Source organism: Ctenopharyngodon idella, chromosome 24 (genome assembly GCF_019924925.1).
Source record: "Ctenopharyngodon idella isolate HZGC_01 chromosome 24, HZGC01, whole genome shotgun sequence".
NCBI lineage: Eukaryota > Metazoa > Chordata > Actinopteri > Cypriniformes > Xenocyprididae > Ctenopharyngodon > Ctenopharyngodon idella.
Genome location: NC_067243.1, coordinates 12,721,547 through 12,742,323, shown reverse-complemented (window position 1 = coordinate 12,742,323; position 20,777 = coordinate 12,721,547). Strand labels below are relative to the sequence as shown.

The window sequence follows — 20,777 nt, the reverse complement described above, 5'->3', positions numbered from 1 at the left end:
TGCATTCCCTTTAAATGAACATACCACTTCGAGCGGAGGTAAGACACCTGACCGCAAAGACTGTCTAACTGTGATATTTTTCTCTCACAGTGACTGGATCAAGTCAGCTAGTTATTAAAACTATCTAATATTGACAAAAGTGGCGATTGAGTAAATTTAACGAGGGTTTAGTTTGATTTGTGTCGATATTTTATTTGTTTTGGTGCGCGTGAACCCCCTCCCCGCGACAAGTGGTATCGCCCAGCCCATCTGTTCTCCTCCTGTGAAATGCGGATTGAAACAGATTGTACGACTCTACGGGTCGCAATGGCTACTGCACCGCAAGGACAACAAGTTTTACTGTTCAGTTAAACAAGTTCTATGTGAGGAACACGCTGGGCGGATTCGTCTAAGACACTCTTTTTAATGTGAGACACTCGTAGGACAAACAGAAAAATGTCCCAGGGATGTATAACTTCTGTGGAGGAGATCCAGTCTTGGTGGGAAGTCCCCGCCATAGCGCACTTCTGCTCTCTCTTCAGGACGGCGTTCAATTTACCAGACTTTGAAATCGAGGTAAATTATCATAACGTTACCTGTATGAATTTACGCATATGTTTCCTTTCTATCAAGTTCATTAAAACGAAACTAAACAAGCTCAAGTTGGCCATGTTCCCCAGCCACCTGACTTTATGTTTGCCTGACAATCGCTCACTTTAACCATTCACTTTATAAGTTAGTTAATTGGACGTCAACGCAAGTTTCTGATATTGACATTGATAGAATAAAGTCAGTTATTTAGTTTGGTTTAAATAATAACAGAACTAAACCGTCCAGCCAGACGTGTGCTTAAAACACTGGACGCGTTGATTGATTTCTTCAAAATAAGCTTTTATTAAAGAAAATACTTGTTTTTTTGTTTGTTTTATTTTTTTCAGTGGTTAGTAGTATTTTGTCTTTGTTTATAATCCGCGTGATTGGTTAGTAAGTTGGTTTATATAGTGAGTTTAGACTTTGTTCTGCCTTGTTCAAGTTAAACAAATTGTTAATATTAACGCTGCGATATTTCTCTTAATTCCCGCGTTGAATTTTAGCGTTAACTTTTGAGTTGTTTTAAGTTTAAAGTCTTTTGTTCATTCTCGTAAGACCGGTTTTCATTCTCTCATTTTAGATTGACGCCGCAAGTGGCGTCGAATAGATTTATCGTTACGCATAAACTTTTCAGTGACTTGATTAAATCGGCTTGTTTTGTTTCATCTTTTGTTATAAACTCAAGCCAAGTTCATGATTATTGGGTTACAAGTTTATTGTTGGATCACAGGCTGCCTCCGACTTGGTCATTGTTCCCTACTGTCTGTCTGTTTTGTTTGTTATTGATTCAGTCACTTTACAATGATGCTGCAAATTTGGTCTCACGTTGATGTGAATGTAACCCAGAAACGTTTAAATAGGGCACTTGAGTCACCCCCATATTCATCACCTCCCCTTTTAACTTTCATTTGGAAACAGCATAGATTGTGTGTATTTGTCACAGGCATCAGTAACCTCGGTCCTTCTCGACCCCCACATGTGTGAAACGTGCTGGCCACTGGCTTTGTTATTGCATGAGGGGTTTGAGATGCAGATCACCGCGTGCTTCTTCCCAAAAAAGTTACAACCGGCGTGATCAAATAGGAAATTCATACTCGAGATCGACAGATGTTGCCCTTTTTTATGACAGATATGCAGAAACTACTATTTTTTTTTTTTTTTTTTTTTTACTCAAAATAACTAAATCAACAATACAGCCCCTATGGTGTTATGGTTTTCATTATAACAACAACAATAATTATTATTATTATTATTAATAATAATGCTAATCATAAAGATAATCCATTTTATACAGATTTGTTTTATTGTGATCTGAACTTGTTTGAGAACGAATGGCTATTATTTAAAAAGTTTTGTTGTTAAATTAGTTACTTTAATACTGTTTTTGGGTGCTATTTTCCAGAGACAAATTATGCTATTAATCTGATATTAACAAAACAATTCAATTGAAAAGTGTAAGCGGGTCAATGACGTGACGGGTCAGTTTTTTTTTTTACAAAGGCCTTAATAATAATAATAATAAAAAACAACGATATGACATCCAAAGTATGTAAGGTAGTACAACTAGATCTCTTTTATTGAATTCAAAAGGTTTTAATTATATTTTGGTACATGTAAAGGTATTTTAAAGATTTTGAAGTGTCAAAAGGTCATTCGGTTTAACCGTCCAAAGGCCAATACAGCCATTTCATTTGTGATTACGATATCTTAAAATGTAATAAATGTATATATTTTTTATTCTGGCATGATTTTATATCATCATATATCAACATAGTGCAAAATGGTATTAAAATTATGTGTAGAAGTCGTTGCTTTGTTATGAGAAATAATGTCCGGAAAAATTAATTTTATTGATGTCATTCGGAGTAACCAATATAAAGGGACCATTTTGGATCCAGTCATGCGGTCAATATCATGTGACAGGATGTGTCATCATTCAAACACCTGCAAAGAACCACATGACTAACTCTCTCTTAACTATTTGAAAAATGAATGTTTTCACTTGCTCATACGCATGTCCCGAAACATCAGGTCATTCGGTGCAACCGCTATAAAACATGGAAAATGTTGTAATATTTTAAAAAATGTTTGATTGTCCTTTTGCTAGATAGCCAACAAGCTAACTAGATATCAGTCTGTTAACTTAGCATTGTTTGAAAATATCGTCATTCGGTGAAATTTTGGTTAAACCGAATGACTTTTTTGGTGACAAATTTTGTCCATCTTGTAAAAAATGACAAAAGCAGTGTTAATTGATTATAAAAACCACATAATCTCATTGTTAACACTTAACACTTTTTTTTTTATTTTTTTTTTTTTATTGCAACACTATTGCAAACCGAGCTTTCTGCATATGTTTACTTTGTGCGCAGTTTGGTGATCGCAGATTACAGGCAGCGTGTGTCAATGCAGTGTCAAAGGATTTACATTCAGAGGGTGGGAGTGTGTGTCGGGCTCAAGTCATTGACCGTTTCGCGATTCCTCCTTGCATCCTAATTGCATTCAGCGTAGGTGTCCAAGGTCATTCAACACAAAAGCTCTCAGTCCCACTTCAGTATCCTGGTAACTTTGCAGCCGTGCGTGAATGGGACTGTGAATAATCCAATCGGTTGCTTTAATCTAGTGATTGAGACGTTTTTCAAGTCATCCCTCACATTGCGCCAGTCTTCTGTTACAATCTTTCCCTTAATCTCAATTGTCCTAATGCTTATTAGTGTTGAAGTGGATGTTGAACATGGTAAAGAGTCAGTCTCTTGTCTTTACATTGCCATAGAAGAAAGTAGTAGGAAATTTTGGTTGAACATAAAATTGCCAAACGCCAAAATATGTTTAATTCAATTCAGGTACAATTTATGCAAAAATAATGAATTGAGCTTTTATTTTTTCTCGCATCCAGTTAGCGTCTTTGGGCTTCTGTCAGACTTCGTCATCTCATTTGCGTGAGCCAGTCAACACAAGTTGATGGGAATGTCATCAAAGCAGATTTACCAGCAACTGGCTCACAGACGATCCTTGATGTGGTGATGCAGTGGCTTAGCTGACGTTTTCTTGTACCTCACCTGTTTGTTTTCAGCCCTTGTGAGCCTCATCCAGGGCTGTGTCTAAAAAAAGCAGGTGGATAGTTCGGTAAATAGAAAGCAAATCCGGCTGTAAGAGGATACAATGTCTTTTACGTGGGAGAAAGCCTACTCTATAAGGTGGCCGTATGGCTGTTTGTTTTAAATGAACCGATTGACTTTGCCCGTTGACATTCTAGTACACCTGATTTTTGTCACGAAGAGCTTAATACTCAACAGGTGAGATTGTTTGTTCAGAAGTCAGATTTTCATTCATTTGATGAACAGTGATATAACTTGAACAAAAGTATTTTATTTTATAATATAAATTGGGAATGGCAAAGAATCCTGTCAAGAATCTTATTTTGTCTTAAAGGGTTAGTTCACCCAAAAATCAAAATTCTGTCATTAATTACTCAACCTCGTGTCATTCCACACCCGTAAGACCTTCTTTTATCTTCAGAACACAAATTAAGATTGTTTTTGATGAAGTCTGAGAGGTTTCTGTCCCACCATAGAGATCTAACACAATCACTTTCAAGGTCCAGAAAGGTAGGAAAGACATCATTAAAGTACTCCATTTGACTCCAGTGGTTTAACCTCAGTTTTATGAAGCAACGCAAGTGCTTTGTTTGCGCAAAAATACATAATTTACCATATAAAAATATTGAAAATATTGATCTGCAAACAAAGCACTTGCGTTGCTTCATAAAATTGAAGTTGGAGTCAAATGGAGTACTTTAATGATGCATTTCCTATCTTTCTGGACCTTGAAAGTTGTAGTTAGGTTGGATCTCTATGGTGGGACAGAAACCTCTCAGACTTCATCAAAAAGATCTTAATTTTTTTTCCGAAGATGAAAAGTCTTACAGGTGTGGAACGACACAAGGGTGAGTAATTAATGACAGAATTTTCATTTTGGGCTGAACTAACCCTTTAATAAGACTGAAAACCACTGAAAGATTGAATTTGATCATGGTTGACACACTCAGAGCACAAGCTTTGTGTGTCGAACACAGTGGATATTACAAAGGCAATGATCCAGTATGAAGTTTAAGGTGTTGGCCAGCTCCTTTTCTTCTCAGGATCCGTTCCGGGGGCCGACAATGGAGATTCTTCTTGGCAAGCTGACAAAACGGCTCCTTGCACATTGTTCCTTGGTTACACTTCAGTCGCGCTCCGTATCTCTGCCCTAGATGAGAGAAGGGCTCGGCAGGAAGAGGCCTTATTCGCTTGGGCTCACTCCGTGCTCTTTGTCTGTGTGAAGCACGCTTGATTTCCTGGCAGTGTGGCCGTGAAACGAGCCCTGAAATCTCACCGCCTCCAAGAGCAGAGAAAGGCAGAGTCCTTCAGGATGTCCCCCCTCACCCCTCATACACAAACACAACTAGAGGACCAAGCCTGCCGACTCCATGCAGAGGATGAGAGTTGGTGTTTTGTTGCTTGTCTGTTTTCATATGTCTTCATTATCAATTTGGTGGTGGGTGGAGAATTGATCTGTGAGCATTTGGTCCAAGCGTTTGCCTCAGCAGAAGATGAGAGTGGGACTTAATTTAGTTTCTGAATTGATTATGTTTGGTGGGCAAAGTCAGCAATGTGGGCATCTGGAGAAAGACAAGTTCATTCCTAATTGCTCAAACTTCATCTATTGTAGAGAACCGACCATCACTCACACTCTTTAATTGTGTAATAATTGACTCTGGTAGGAATCATTTGATCCTTTTGGTAAATCTGCAGCCATTTCCATTTCTCTTAAGTCACATGCCAATTTGTGTACTTGTTCTTCATGTTTACACTGCTGTTCAAAAGTTTGGGGACGGCAAGATTTTTAAATGTTTTTGAAAGAAGTCTCATGCTCAAATAGGCTGCATTTATTTAATCTAAAATACAGTAAAAACAGCAATATTGTGTTTTTTTTTTTTTTTTTTTTTTTTTTTTTTTTTTAATCAATTTAATATAACTTATAAAATAACTAAAGCTACAAGGATTGTCTTTTTAAAGCTACTCTGTGAAATATAAAGTTGCAATTATCAGATTATGTGATTGTCTTTTTTTTTTATTTTAAGGTGGAAATGGTTATTCATTATGGCTTTTTTTTGTTTTTTGTTTTTTTTGTTTGGTGAACATTAAATTTTTCCAGGGTTTGATGTAGTCGTCCTTGACTCTTCTTTTGATGACCAGACTCCTTTCACACAGGTTTGCTAGTCGTTTCACCACTTCTTTTCTAATGAGAATCAGTGACTGAGCGAGTTTATAATTCAGACTACTGATGCACCCCTAATTAACGCTTGTCTCTGTCGGAGATCACACAGGCCATTGTGCAAGAGCTCATTAAGCCTTTGTCAAGCTCTGACATAGCACATCCACATGTTCCCTGACAGCTGTTTGTCTCATCCATGATCTTACATGGCAGAATTTTCCCAGGGGATTATCATGGACTCCTCCCTTTCATCTTCTTCATCACACCTTCATCCTTGGGTACAAGTGCCCCCTTATGCTCTTTCCTCCACCCAACTTGGGTTTGTGTGTTCTGCCAGTGTTGAATAGAGCCTCATTCACGTTCCTCCTCGCTCACTGCTGCTCCATCATTGGCCCTGGCATGAGCATGACTAAATCACAGATGGTGGCTTTCTTTGCCTCTCCCCCCGGAGAGCCGAGATGGTCGTAACTGGGTGCTGGTGTTCGTCTGGGGCACCTTTTCTTTAGGGCCTTGCGCTGCTTGATTGTAAAGGGAGATTTAATCTCAATGGGGCCTGGTGGAGCGGGAGCTGGCGACAAGCTCTTGTTTTGAAAAGCAGATGGATTAAGATGAGGAAAATGGATTTGTGTCAGGAGGATCTGTAGTGCTCTCTCGTTTTGCTCCAACACTGGGTGCCGATTGTGAAGGATGGCCGTATGCGTGTGCATGTGCGTATCTGTGAAGCCTGTGTTGAATTAGCAGCTTTGATGTGTGAGAGGCTCACCCTTGGTGGAGCTCCTGTGGTTTTGAGGAGGAGGAAGTTGGCTCTGACTGTGGGGTTTGCACCATCAATAACTGATGGGTCAGCAGGCCTTGTTTCAGACCCCAGATGCTGCAGCTTGAAAAGTACGACTCTCACCCACCTTCATTCTAGTTTATGCTTAATCTGCTCCAGTCAACCAGTTAAGAAAAGATCAGATTAGTGTTGGGGAAAGTTACTTTTTAGAGTAATCCATTACAATATTGCGTTACTCCCTAAAAAAAAAAAAAGTAACTAATTGTGTTACTTAGTTACTTTTTACGAAAAGTAATGTTACGTTACTTTTTCTCACCTGGGGTGGGCTTGCTTGTTTATTTTTTTTAATAACAACAAAAGTTCTATTTTTGACAAACATTAAGGCCCCGTTTACACTAGTGCGTTTTCGTTTTAAAATGCATAAGTTTTGCTACGATTACGCCTGTCGTTTACACTACGGCGGCGTTTTCGAACCTCGAAAACGCTGCAGACCCCGTTTTAGTTTGAAAATGCAGAGGTTGTGTTTCAGTATAAACGGACCAAAACGGAGACTTTTGAAAATGATGGCATGGCTGCCCACGTTCGCTCTGCGTATCCTTGACGACCGTGTAAACAATAACATGGAGAATGAACTGTAGTCTTTGCTGGCTTTGTTGTCATTTTTAGCAGCCATTGTGCAATTCTTTTTTTTTTTTTTTTTTTTTTTTTTAATTAATACTGCGGCTACCTACATGCGCAAGAGGCAACTGTTTACACTTGTACGCACATGCTCAATATGCATTAACGGTCATGTGACTTGCGCTTTTGGCCGTGTAGTGTAGACGGAGATTGTTTCTGAAATGCTGTGGAAACGCCAGTGTAGACGAGGATCGTTTTCATTTTAAAATGCTGTTTTAAAACAAAAATGCGCTAGTGTAAATGGGGCCTAAGGCCCTTTCACACTAAAAGTGAAATGAATAAGCCTCAGGCTGAAGGAAATGCATATTTACGCCTGTACAGTAGAGGGCGCAGCTCAAACAAACCTTTCAGCTGTGCTGCCATTCTGGATTAAAGAAGAATAGGACACAGGAGACGGAAGTTCGACATTCTTATTTCTAATATCTAAAGTAATTTTTGCTTATTAGTATGGGTGAATTAGATCATTGAAGGTCAGCAGCAAAGACATTGGTTAATAAAGTGAGATTAAATACATAAAGTATATTTGTGTAATTTAATATAGGTAATTATTACAGGTTTGCATAAAATTCTGAGATTGCATTTCACTGTTTTTATTAATTTTGAGGAATACTGAATGTTTTTGTGCAAGTGAGATGAGTAAATGCATTTAGTCTAGAACTACAATAACTATTATGTTCACACAGCGCACACAACACCTCTGCACTTTATTTCTCTCAACATGAGGACAGGAGAGATGTCAGTCAATAAATGTGAAAAAGTAACTTAGATATTTTGTTGTAAATTGAAAAAGTAATGCATTACTTTACTAGTTACTTGAAAAAGTAATTTGATTACATAACTCAAGTTACTTGTAATGCGTTACCCCCAACACTGGAAAAGACACATTCTCAAAATTATTGCTTTTCATTAATTAGTATTGCTTGCCAAGACGCATTACTTTTCCTGTACAGTTTGCGACATGAATGACCACTCTAAGCATTCAGACTTGTTTTGCCATTATGTGATTGGGGAGAACACATCATACACTACCATTTAAAAGTTTGGTGTCAAATGTTTTTTTTTTTTATTCAGCAAGGATGCATTCAATTGATCAAAAGTGTCTGTAAAGACATGTTACAAAATACTTAAATTCTAAATAAATGCTGTTCTTTTGAACTTTCTATTCATCAAAGAATTGTCAATAAAATGTATCACTGTTTACACAGAAATATTAGGCAGCACAATTTTTTCCACATTAATAATTGAAAATGTTTCTTGAGCACCAAATCAACATCCATCCATCCTCCAAACTGCTTTGACCTTTGTCTCTGGCCATAGGTGGCGAAACACACTGGACAGTTGGCCAGTCCATCACAGCCAAATCAGCATATTAGAATGATTTCTGAAGGATCATGTGACATTACAGCATTCATTCAGTAACATTCAGCTGTGTCATCACAAGAATAATTTTAAAATACATTAAAATCAAAACCAGTTCTTTTAAATTGGAGTAATACTTCACAATATTACTGTTTTTACTGTATTTAACTGATCAAATAAATGCAGCCTTGGTGAGCATAAGAGACTGAACCCCAAACTTTTAAACTGTAGTGTACACTAACGTCATCATTTTCCAAAACATTCAATTTTAGACAGCTTTATCAAATGTCTCTGATTTCAGTGGAAGAAAAGTGGCAACACTGGCTGTTTCACAGTTGAAAACGAAACTAAAGAGATGAAACAACAACAGCAAAAATAGCGGAGACTGCAACAACAACAACAGATGTCTGCATTGACAAGCGCTTGTGTGAGGGGGGGGTTATGAGATAGCCGTAACTTTAGATTAAAAGAATACAAAGACATTTTTTACCGGCCATAACTTCTGGAGAAAAATAGCGCAGACACTGGAAAAAGATTAAACTTTCATGTGCCGGCTGCCTGCGTTCATGGATATGCTAGCGTACATGTCAAATAATGAAGTATACTTTGGGCTTTAGCAACCACCTAGCATCAAGGCGTCAAGTTTTGCATTAACTTTGCATTCTTCGTGTGTTAAATGATGACCCTTATGCAACAGTGAATCCACACAACACTTCTGGTACTTCCCAAGTCTATCTTAACCACCGTATCCATCCACATTGTGATCACTAACCCCTCTCCCCCACCCCTGATTGACAGGTGAGGGCAGAAGTAAATGTATCAGATGGTTCCACATGGGGTATGGGTGGAGGGGTTTGTACTCTGTGGTGTTTGTTTCAGGCAGCTCCATTGTTGCAGCGCCCCATGGCTCCCAGTGTCTGTCTCCAGTTTGAGGCTGCCGCTCCACACGCCGTTGCTTGTTTGTGTTTCGTCTGGGATGAAATCGAAGCCCCCATTGTGATCCTAGTTTGTCGGGTTTGTGTTAACCCGCTTAGAGTGTGACTGTCAGGTGTTCCTCAGAGCGACGTGCTGTTTTTTGCTCGTGGCAGCATGATGCAAGAACCTGCTGGGAGCTCGTAAGAGCACGATGGGAAATCTGATGTTTAGTGTGTCATCTGGGATTGCAGCTCTCTCCCCGCAGACAGTTGAGAAGGTGGGGGCGGCAGCGATGGGGGCTCCAGTGGGAATGTCACTTCGCAGGATGGAGTTGGATGGTGGGGGAGGCTGCTTGCATGAGACGTGAGGGACCCTCAGCCTACAGCGGAGGTGGCAGAGAGTGTGTACGTGTAAAGCGTGTGTGTGTGTGTGTGTTTTGGAGGGCTGTGCTGGGGGTGTCAATGTGCTTTGAGAGGCGAGTTTGTAACAATGGCCCGGCTAGGCCCACTCATCTGCTCTTGGGAACAGTTGTTTGGAGAGAAGCCATGGTTGTCTTGTCTGTTATGCTTATAGTAATGTTTCCTGGTTGTGCTCCTGATGTTAAAAATAGTCAATGTCAGTTTGCTCTGACCTCTTGTTCAGACCAACTCAACCTGAACTCTGAAATTGGACTTTCTTTTTGGCCATTCTGTGTTGTAAACAATCGATCCTGTGTTATATCGAGTCTACTATACATGCTTTGCTTAACTAGTTGCTAGTAAATGTAGCTTAATTCATACCTATTTTGGATACATTTGGGTTGACAAATGGGGTCTAAAAGTCTCAAGTCACACTTAAAGGGTTAGTTCACCCAAAAATGAAAATAATGTAATTTATTACTCACCCTCATGTCGTTCCACACCCTTTCCACAAGGCCTTCATTCATCTTCGGAACACAAATTAAGATATTTTTGATTAAATCCGATGGCTCAATGAGGCCTGCATTCACAGCAATGACATTTCCTCTCTCAAGATCCATTAATGTATTAAAAACATATTTAAAACAGTTCATGCAAGTTCAGTAGTTCTACCTTAATATTATAAAGCGACGAGAATATTTTTGTGCGCCAAAAAAACAAAATAACAACTTTTCAACAATATAGTGATGGGCCGATTTCAAAACACTGCTTCGGAGCTTTACGAATCAAATCAGTGACTCGGAGCGCCAAAGTCATGTGATTTCAGCAGTTTAGCCATTTGATAGGAGATCCGAGTCACTGATTCGATTCGTAAAGCTCCGAAGCAGTGTTTTGAAATCGGCCCATCACTATATTGTTGAAAAGTCGTTATTGATTTTTGTGTGCCAAAAAAAACCATTCTCGTCGCTTTATAATATTAAGGTAGAACTCGCATGAACTGTTTTAAATATATTTTTAGTACCTTTATGGATCTTGAGAGAGGAAGTGTCATTGCTTTGAATGCAGGCCTCACTGAGTCATCGGATTTAATCAAAAATATCTTAATTTGTGTTCCGAAGATGAATGAAGGCCTTACAGGTGTGGAACGACATGAGGGTGAGTAATAAATGACATTATTTTCATTTTTGGGTGAACTAACCCTTTAAATTTAGACTCAGCTTAGAAGCATAAGCATTGACATGACTTGTCTTAGAGGTTTCAAATTAGTTGAAATTAGCTCAAATTATGTGTTCAGGTTTACAAAGAGAAATATTTTACCTGAATATTGTGGCACTATGGAAGCTTGTTTCCGCCACTGAATTTTAAAAAAAAAAAAAGCGTGGTGAAAGGTCGGCATGGATTGTCGGACATAGCAACAGTAACTAAAGGGGTCTTTGCGAATGGTCAATTCTGACATAACTGGCAGTTCTGACTTTATTTCTCACAATTGTGAGTTTATATCTGGCAATTCTGAGAAAAGAAGTCAGGATTGCGAGATACAAACTTGCAATTGCGAGAAATAAAGTCAGTCAATTGTAAAATAATTACCTTTTTTATTTTATATTTAGTGGCAGAAACACGCTTTCATAGTTACATAGTTTTATCACAGAAAAGCTTTTGAGTCTTTTCTGTTTTCTTTTATATATTCTTATGAAAACAAAAGTTATGTTAAGAAACTTGTCTTTTGATATAAGCAATTTATTTTAGAGAAATATACCTTAATGATCAAAGAAATGCTTTAAAACAAACTAAAAATAAATACACTTTTATTATAAGATGATATTGATGTTCATGCTTATAAGTTTGAGGCAGTTTCTTCATCATTAAGTTATATTTTATAAAACTACTATGATTTTAAGTTTGCTTTACTGCCAGGGTTTGGTAATATAGTGAGTTCAACCTGTTGACCTTTGTTTACCAAGAATGCTTTCATAACCAGCAAGTATTGCTGTGCAACATTCTCTCAAACTCACGTTGCCAATGTAAATAATGAGAAGTTATTTTTGCAATAGTCACTGATGGTAAAAGCAGCGAGTTTGAGATTGTGCAAGCGTCAGTTTGATTAACAAACACAACAGTGTGCGCTTCAGTTAATGATATGTTGATAAGACATTTTGGTGCAGTTATATGTGTCATTATGTATGTGTTGAGGCACGCAGCCCCAATGCTCAGTATTGTTTTACTTTCCCTCTGAAATGAGTCTTGTTAATGGGCCATGCATAAGCACATTATTGCACCTGGTGGTATTGGACAATATCCTGTTCAAGATATTGGCAACAAGACCACCAAGTGGAGGCCACGCAAGAGACTTGAGAATGGGGAGGCTGTTGTGAGTTAATGATCCCCATTCAGTTGCCTGTGCGGTGATCCCAAACCCTAGATGTGTCTGGCCACCCATCCATGGCCACCTGTTGCATCTGGCCCTGACATTGAGATGGTTGGCCCAGCTCTGTGCCGTATAACCTGCCCTGCTCTTGACCCTTTCTAAAATTTGACTGGTTGGTGGTGGTATGACCATATGACCAAAATATTATTGGAATTAAACCCATAGATAGATAGATAGATAGATAGATAATATACACACACATCAACATAGAAAATGTACACACATAATTTAATTGGTTATGTCTTAAATAAACATAAACAGTTGAGAAAGAAAATGCATGTGTAACAGTATAATGGATCAGTGCACTAGCTCTTAAAGTGACAGCAGCCTAATATGTGTCTGTCATTAATGTTGATAAAACAATCAAATATAGCTTTAATTGTAAGGAATCAGGATTAATAGCCTATGTATTTAATTTATAAGGACTAAAAGTCTATCCAGTGTTATTTTACAATTTATTACTTTATTCAGTTTCTGTAGTGTTTCTATACCTGAATACTAGTGTTAGACCTACCCAAAAAACGTTTATCTTTATTTCTGTTTATTTCATTCGTATCTTTATTCTATTGTATTTAGTCATGCTACTTTTTTTTTTTTTAATTCAAAGATTGATATCAAGCTTCCTTGTTGTGTAAGAGTTGTTGAGCAACAAAATTACCCCATTGTAAAAACACAAATACAATGAGTGAGCAAACATTTAGATTAGATAAATGTAATTTAAAAAAAAAAGTCAAAAAATGCCCCCCTAAGAATCACCTAAGGGGGGGAATTCTGCCCACCCACCCCACCACCCACCATTTTTCCAAAAGAAATATACGTAACACTTTGGTATGGGGAACATACATTCACTATTAATTATGACTTTTGCCTCAATAAACTCTTAATTTACTGCTTAGTTAGTAAGGTAGTTGTTGTAGCTTTTTTAGGTATGGGGTAGGATTTAGGAATGTAGAATATGGTCATGCAGAATAAGGCATTAATATGTGCTTTATAAGTATTAATAAACAGCCAATATGCAAGCTAATAAGCCACTAGTTAAAAGTGAGAATTTTTCCCCATATTAGTGTTTCCAAAATATATTATACCTATGTTATTTTGATATTGCCATGAATTTAGTATTAAAAAAAATAAAAGTACATCTAATCTGGTTTTCTTATTTTTAATTTGGATGAAGCGACTATTTTAGTGCTTAAAGGTGCAGTAGGCGATTTCTGAGAATCCTTGTTGAACACTGTTGATACTTGAAATCAGTCCAAACAAACACACCCCTCCCTTCATTGCTCTGCCCCCAAAATGCACGAACACGCAATGCAAGAGTGGATATCTCTTTTGCAAAATAATGCTTTGTGAAAAATAAAGCAAAGATGATGAGCGAACAACAAGGAAGAACAAAAATTAACATATGAGTATGTAGAAGCAAGAATTCGTTTTTAGTCACTAGCAGAACACACTCAAAACCAATGTTATTTACGTATGGAGCAGAAACACTGCAACCTCAGTGTCCGTTCTCAGGCCTTCCAGCTTAGGTCTCTCCAGCACTAGAAGGGGTCCTAAAACTCTTGCCCGATCATAACCCTTCTTTTTACAGTGATATTCATCTGACCTTTTCTCTTTTGTAATGTCTCTCAGCCATCTCTCTTTAAACAGTCTTTCTTCAAACCCCCTCTTGCTCACTCTCTCTCTTACCCCATCATGAGTTTATACGTCCCCTACTGCTGATTGGCTACAAGTTTGTTGTGCTCAGTCCGATCCACTTTCAACAGCCCTTTTCAGAAATTGCTTAATGCACCTTTAAGTTAAAAACAGAAGACATTAAAAAAATTACTGAATGAGCCACATTTATTTGTAAATTACCCAAAGTATAAGGTGTATACTGACCTTGCATGTGGGAAAAAAAATTATTTATTTATTTTTTGTTTGTTTTTTATATATATATATATATATATATATATATAAACATTATCATAAAACTTATATTGTAGAAACTCCACCAGTCATATTTTTGAAAGGGTAAAGATCTGGGGTTGTCACGTCTGAATGTCTTGAAAGGATAAGTGGTAACAAGGCAGTTTGTCACTGGTAACTTTATGAGAGTAAATTTATGCATGGTTAAGTTCTTGGGAAGAGGGAAACAATACCTTATCTGGATTGTATCTCCAATGTACGTTATCCTCAACTGCCAGTCCAGTGCTGCTCAGCGGAATAAGGTCGCTTTATAAGGTCTCAGCTTTACAAGGTCTCAATTATAGGAAGATCCACAATTAGTTTGGTAAAGTGTGGCATCATAAGATACAGTTCAGGGAGTGGAGAGAACGTTATACAGATAGATGAACGTTCACTGTCTGCCTGTTACTCCCTTGACCAACAAGATCTGTTAATTGACTGTATGCATCTGTAGAGAGTTTCTGGTGTGCACCAGGGACTGATACAGAGGGTGGTTCAGTTTTGCCAAAGCTCTGTCATGGCAGATACACAAAACTTTATCAGTGACATTCAGTTAATCAGCTCAGAGACTAATAAAATATACAGCCTAACGATTTAATTTTATAACTGGCTGTCGGCAACCTTATGGCACGTGGAGGGATAATCACAGAAGTGCGTGCTAGCGCAGGTTAAAATGTGTGTGTGACTATGAGTAATGATTACCCCAAAATGTACATCCATATCCATTCTAAATCCACCATTGTCATGTGATCTACAACGTCAGCCACATTGAAGAATTCTTTGGTAAAGTATTAAAGGGTTAGTTCACCCAAAAATGAAAATTCTGTCATTTATTACTCACCCTCATGTCGTTCCACACCCGCAAGACCTTCGTTCATCTTCGGAACACAAATCAAGATTTTTTTGATAAAATCCGATGACTCAGTGAGGCCTGCATCGGCAGCAATAACACTCCCTTTTTCAATGCCCAGAACGCTACTAAAAACATATTTAAAACAGTTCATGTGACTACAGTGGTTCAATTTTAGTATTATAAAGTGACGAGAATACTTTTTGTGCGCCGAAAATAACAAAATAGAGACTTTATTCAACAATATCTAGTGATGGGCGATTTCAAAACACTGCTCCATGAAGCTTTGAAGCTTAACGAATCTTTTGTTTTGAATTAGTGGTTCGGAGCGTGTATCAAACTGCCAAAGTCACGTGAACTATTGAAGTTTCAAAACACTTATGACGTAACGAAGCCTCGTTTACTGAAACCATGTGATTTTGGAATTGTGGAATAAAGTAGCTGTTTTGTTATTTTTCGCACACAAAAAATATTCTCGTCGCTTTATAATATTAAGGTTGAACCACTGTAGTCACATGAACTGTTTTAAATATGTCTTTAGTAGCTTTCTGGGCATTGAAAAAGGGAGTGTTATTGCTGGCGATGCAGGCCTCATTGAGCCATCGGATTTTATCAAAAATATCTTAATTTGTGTTTCAAAGATGAACGAAGGTCTTATGGGTGTGGAACAACATCATTTTCATTTTTGGGTGAACTAACCCTTTAAAGTGGTAGTCCACCCAAAAATGACAACTCATCTTTGTTGTGGTTCCAAACCTGTCTGACTTTTTCTTCTGTGGAACACAAAAGAAGATATTTCGAAAAATGTATTTGTATTTTTTCTGTCCATCCAATGAAAGTCAATAGGTCCAGCGTTGTTTTAGACTCCACTTACTTTCATCGTTTGGACAAAAACAGTCGAAACATTCTTTAAAATTTCATACAGGGTGAGTAAATTACAGAATTATAATTGTTGGGTGAACTATCCCTTTAACCTTAGACTTGACTGAAAATGGTCGTCCTAATGACTCATCTAAATACTATCACTTTATGTTTTGCCCAACTGTACTGTGTACTTACCATACCTGTTTTGCTAGTTGGTTAAGAAAGAAGATTGAGGTCGGATATCTTCAGTGAGCTGTTAAAGGAGACTTTGTGTTATAAAGGACACACACAACATTAATTCCCCTTCTCTGCCATCTGAGCCACTGAATGGCACTTCAAAAGCGAAGTGGGGTTGTGTTAATCCCCCGCAACCGGCCTCAGGTTTGAAGTGTGATCAAAGTCGAGGCTGCACTGATAGATGGGCCCACTCTGGTCCTCTGACTGTCAAGGGACCAGGAAGTTTTGTAGGCGTAACGGGGGATCTGAGGGACGTGCGGAAGGCCAGAGTGGCCCATCACTTGAAGACAATCCTGGATGTTCCAGGCAGCTCCAAACACTCAGAGTGTGAGTAAGTTGTGAAGAGATGGATATAAATAGATGAAGACGTGAAGAGTTACCAAATTTTCCAGGCTTTAACCCTTTTTGTTACGGTGGATCCATTTCACCTCTGGACTTCCTGCTCAAACAGACTGTCTCCTTCAATAAGGAGGTTCACAGACACTTTAGACTCTTCATTGAGTACCTGGAGGGGATAATCAATAGCTTTTAAATTGCTTCAACAATCAACCCAAAAACACCTAATGGATTCAGCATGTTAAGCAACATCACCACCATTTTTTTTTCCAAGAGAACAATCTAAGGACAGTGCATCTCCCCCCCTTCCCACCTTAAGCACAAGCGTGTCTCATCCTGTTTTTCAAGCTCTCATTCTGTTTTTCCTCCTGCTGACACTGGGCTCCTGGTTTCCTCTCCACAGCCAGGAGGTGTGTGAGCTGACCTTCCATGACCCCGTTCTCTCCACCATTTCTCTAGAGAGAAACGGCAATCTGCAGCTTGAGTGAATCTCACGATGAATGGATGGGCTGCCTCTCTTGCCCTTGAGTTAATTTTGTAGTGTCACTCCGTTCTGAAAGGGTAAAGGGGGAGGATGTTTTATATGGGAGCTGAAAAGTGCTCCCTGTTGCCTGAGGGACTGAGTGGCTCGCTGTGTCCTCGTGAAAGAAAGCAACCGCAGTCGCTAAGCTCCTTGAGATGGACCGGTGATGGAGCACTGGCCATTTACATTTCTCAAGCTCCCCCTCCCTCTTTCTTAGAGTGACATTGGGCATCCTGAGGAGAGAGCAGTGCATGCTGGGTCGGGTTGTGCTGGGTCAGCCTAGCCCTAGCTGTGGCTGTGGGCTCATGCTGTCGCTTAGCTTCTCTTCTGTTCCTTTCAGTAGGCTGGAGTTTGCAGTCCCGCTTACTGCCGCTTCATAAACCCTCAATAGCTGCAACACAATGGAAGAAGACAGGGGTCAAGGTTAAACCTCAGTTCCATCTTGTTCCTAGAAGCTTTATCGAGTTTTGGCACATTTTCAGTGCAGTTTAAGGATTTTACCGTATATCCAATTTCTCTGGTTTTAAAGTTAGGTGGTTTCCTACCATGTTTTGTAGTACTTCTCCACTGTTAATTCATCTGGACAGTGACGTATTGCTTCCTGTATTGGTTTTACCTAATGTTTTTATAGCCTGTTCAGATGTCTAATTTGCTTTGAATTGTCATTAAGCTGACACTTTCATCTAGAGCAACTTGCATTACACCTATAGGGAAAATGCTTCCAGAACAACACAGGATGAAGTGTGTTGCCCAAGGTCATAGCTCATGGATCGCCCCTTGGGGGATTAAGTATACAATGGTACCCAGATCTTTCACGACTAGGCTACACCTCCAGGTGATATGATGTAATGCATCAGTTTGCTTCAAAAATGTTGACAAAGCCATTCGAATAGGTTTTAGGGGCGGTTGTGGCCTAATGGTCAGAGAGTCAAACTTGTAACCTGAAGGTTGCGGGTTCGATTCTCAATACCAGCAGGAAACGACTGAACTCCCAATCGGCAGTTTTCCCTCAATGGCTGCCCACTGCTGCTCCTAATGTGTGTGCACTAACTTGGATGGGTTAAATGCACAGTACAAATTCTGAGAATGGGTTGCCATACTTGGCCTTCACATCACTTCACTTCAAATTGTGACATTCTTAGTACTCAAACTTCAGCGTGCAAACCTCTCCGCATTATTGCGAGTCACATCACAAAGTACATAATAAGTTTGTCTGGTTGGACTAAACCAACAGATTGTCTTTTTAAAATTGAGATATACAGGTGATGAATGATAAATTGCTTTAGTTCAAGTATAATCAAATGTATTACAATATTGAGCACCAAGGGTGTCACAATTTGAATGCGTTTGTAAATTTGGGTTTAACAATTTAGTTCACTTATAGTATAAACGTTAATGTACTACAATTGGCCTCTGGTGTGTGCTTGCTATAAAAGACGAGCCATGCACAAGATGCATTCAAAGGATTAGTTCACTTTAAAATGAAAAGTACCCCAAGCTTTACTCACGCTCAAGCCATTCTAGGTGTATATGACTTTCTTCTTTCTGATGAACACAAAATTAATAAATATCCTGATACATCCAAGCTTTATAATGGCAGTGAACAGGACCAATGAGTATGAAGCTGAAGAAAGTGCATCCATCCATCATAAACGTTTTCCACACTACTTTGGGGGGTTAATAAAGGCCTTCTGAAGCGAAGCGATGCATTTGTGTAAGAAAACTATCCATATTTAACGAGTTATAAAGTAAAATACCTATCTTCCGCCAGACCGCCTTCCGTATTCAACTTACGAAAAAAGCGTAACCGAAGTGACGTAACTTAACTTTTGTAAGTTGAATATGGAAGGCGTAGGATGTAGCGTAAGCGTTTTGAACTGCGAGAGTTTTACACGCTCTTCGTAAGTTGAATATGGAAGGCGGTTCACTGCCATTATAAAGCTTGGATGCATCAGGATATTTATTAATATTTCTCCAATTGTGTTCATCAAAAAGAAGAAAGTCATATAGGATGACTTGAGGGTGAGTAAAGCTTTGGGTAATTTTCATTTTAAAGTGAACTAATCCTTTAATACTTTTAATTTTTGATTAGGCATTGTGTTATGCATGCTTTGGACAGACAGATGAAGACTGTAGCTCACGTATACAAAAACCTGCTATAGCTTTATTTATAAGAGCACATGGAAATGTACTTAAACACTGCGACATGCCACTAATCTACATGTTGGTTATCTAATCAGAACTAACCTCAGGCTAAATGTCAATAACATACAGGAGAGAAAGAAAAGAGATATGAAGATATGAAGATTTTATACAGGATTGGGAACATTTATCCAAGTCAAAATGTGTTAGTGCTTTGTAGCAGTATAATCTTATAGTGTAAAAGATCAAATTGAGGCGAGAACACATTCATCAACATTCAGTGCACATTGGGTGGTTTTAAAATGTGGCTCTTGCAAACAGAGGAAGTTTGTCAGGTTGGTTCCTGAACTGGCTATGGTTGAGTGACATTGCTCTACAGGCAGTTCCTTATAACAACAATTTGTCTTACTCTGGTTTCAGTCATAATGCCTAATGACAACCTTAGGTAGTCAAACATGATCTGTTATTGCATCCCCTTACTTTTAGCTTTAGTACCCCTAAAGAGTTTTGTTTCAGGAGGTTACACTGTTTTGCTGAAAATGTCAAGCTAACAAAATTCTTATCTAAGTTACTACTGTGAGCACCCCATATTATGTGGTGTTAGTTAACCACACCATTTTCTCATCAGTGAAAGAATGGTATAAAAATGTCAAGCTAGGCAGTGTAGGCCAATATCATTTAATACGTTTGTAAAAGCAGCCGCTAGTTAAACTCAACCCTGCTGTAATGGCTAACCTCCCCTCCCTGCTGTTCTTTTTGATAGGAACTTGAGCAAGCACTACTGAAACAAGACCAAGACTTCCTCTCAGACCTCCTTTGCTCCCTGCTGAAAGGATGTTATCAACGCAGCGACATCACGTAAGTGCATCACCATCAGTATTTCCTGTTCCCAAAAGACATGATGTAACTGAAGTAGCGACAGATTTCTTCCATATTGTGACGTACATCCGAGTAAGCGGATTAATGAAAAGAAAAAAAAATGTAGGATAGATTTATATTTTAATTAAAATTGAGGTAAAAAAAAAAATGTTAAAGTTAAAATAAATGCCCTGCCTGAATTAGTTGTTCACAAATAAGGTTAATAACATGCCTTTAGAAAACAGACGGCATGAAAAAAGGAATTTAAAAGAATATGCTGGATTTGGCACAAGTTAAGCTCAATCAAAAATACTTGTGGTATAATGTTGATTGCCATAAAATTCATTTTACACTTGCCCATCTTTTTCTTTACAGTGAAAGTGAATGGGGCCAATCTGTAAAATGTTAATAGTACTCACTCTTTCAGTAGTATAACCAGATGAGTGTTAACATGATTTTAGTCTGATAAATTTACTTACTATCCTTTTCCGTGAAGGATGAGTCCATTTTTTTGTAATCAACATTATGCAACAAATGTTGTCGATTAAGCTCAACTTGTATTGAACCCGGAAATACTCCTTTGATTGTACTCTACAGTTTTTGGTGTTTTGCAACCCTCCTCTCTGCTCTTGAAGGATCTTGTGCAT

General features: G+C 38.4%; 1 protein-coding gene and 1 long non-coding RNA gene across 2 annotated transcripts in view; one reads left to right on the top strand and one right to left on the bottom strand.

Moving 5' to 3' along the window:
• Positions 1-271: 271 nt before the first annotated feature.
• LOC127507019 (chromatin remodeling regulator CECR2) overlaps positions 272-20,777 on the top strand; it is a 33,261-nt gene continuing 12,755 nt past the window's right edge. The window contains exons 1-2 of the mRNA XM_051883860.1: positions 272-555; positions 20,036-20,130. Of these exons, the coding sequence (XP_051739820.1) occupies positions 436-555; positions 20,036-20,130 (215 nt within the window). The 5' untranslated portion in view covers positions 272-435. The remainder of the gene's footprint in view (positions 556-20,035; positions 20,131-20,777) is intronic.
• On the bottom strand, positions 11,777-20,721 carry LOC127507021 (uncharacterized). The gene is made up of 4 exons (XR_007928217.1): positions 20,610-20,721; positions 16,921-17,521; positions 16,235-16,776; positions 11,777-14,832 (listed from the first exon to the last, which is right to left on the bottom strand). It is a non-coding gene; the product is annotated as an uncharacterized LOC127507021 (long non-coding RNA).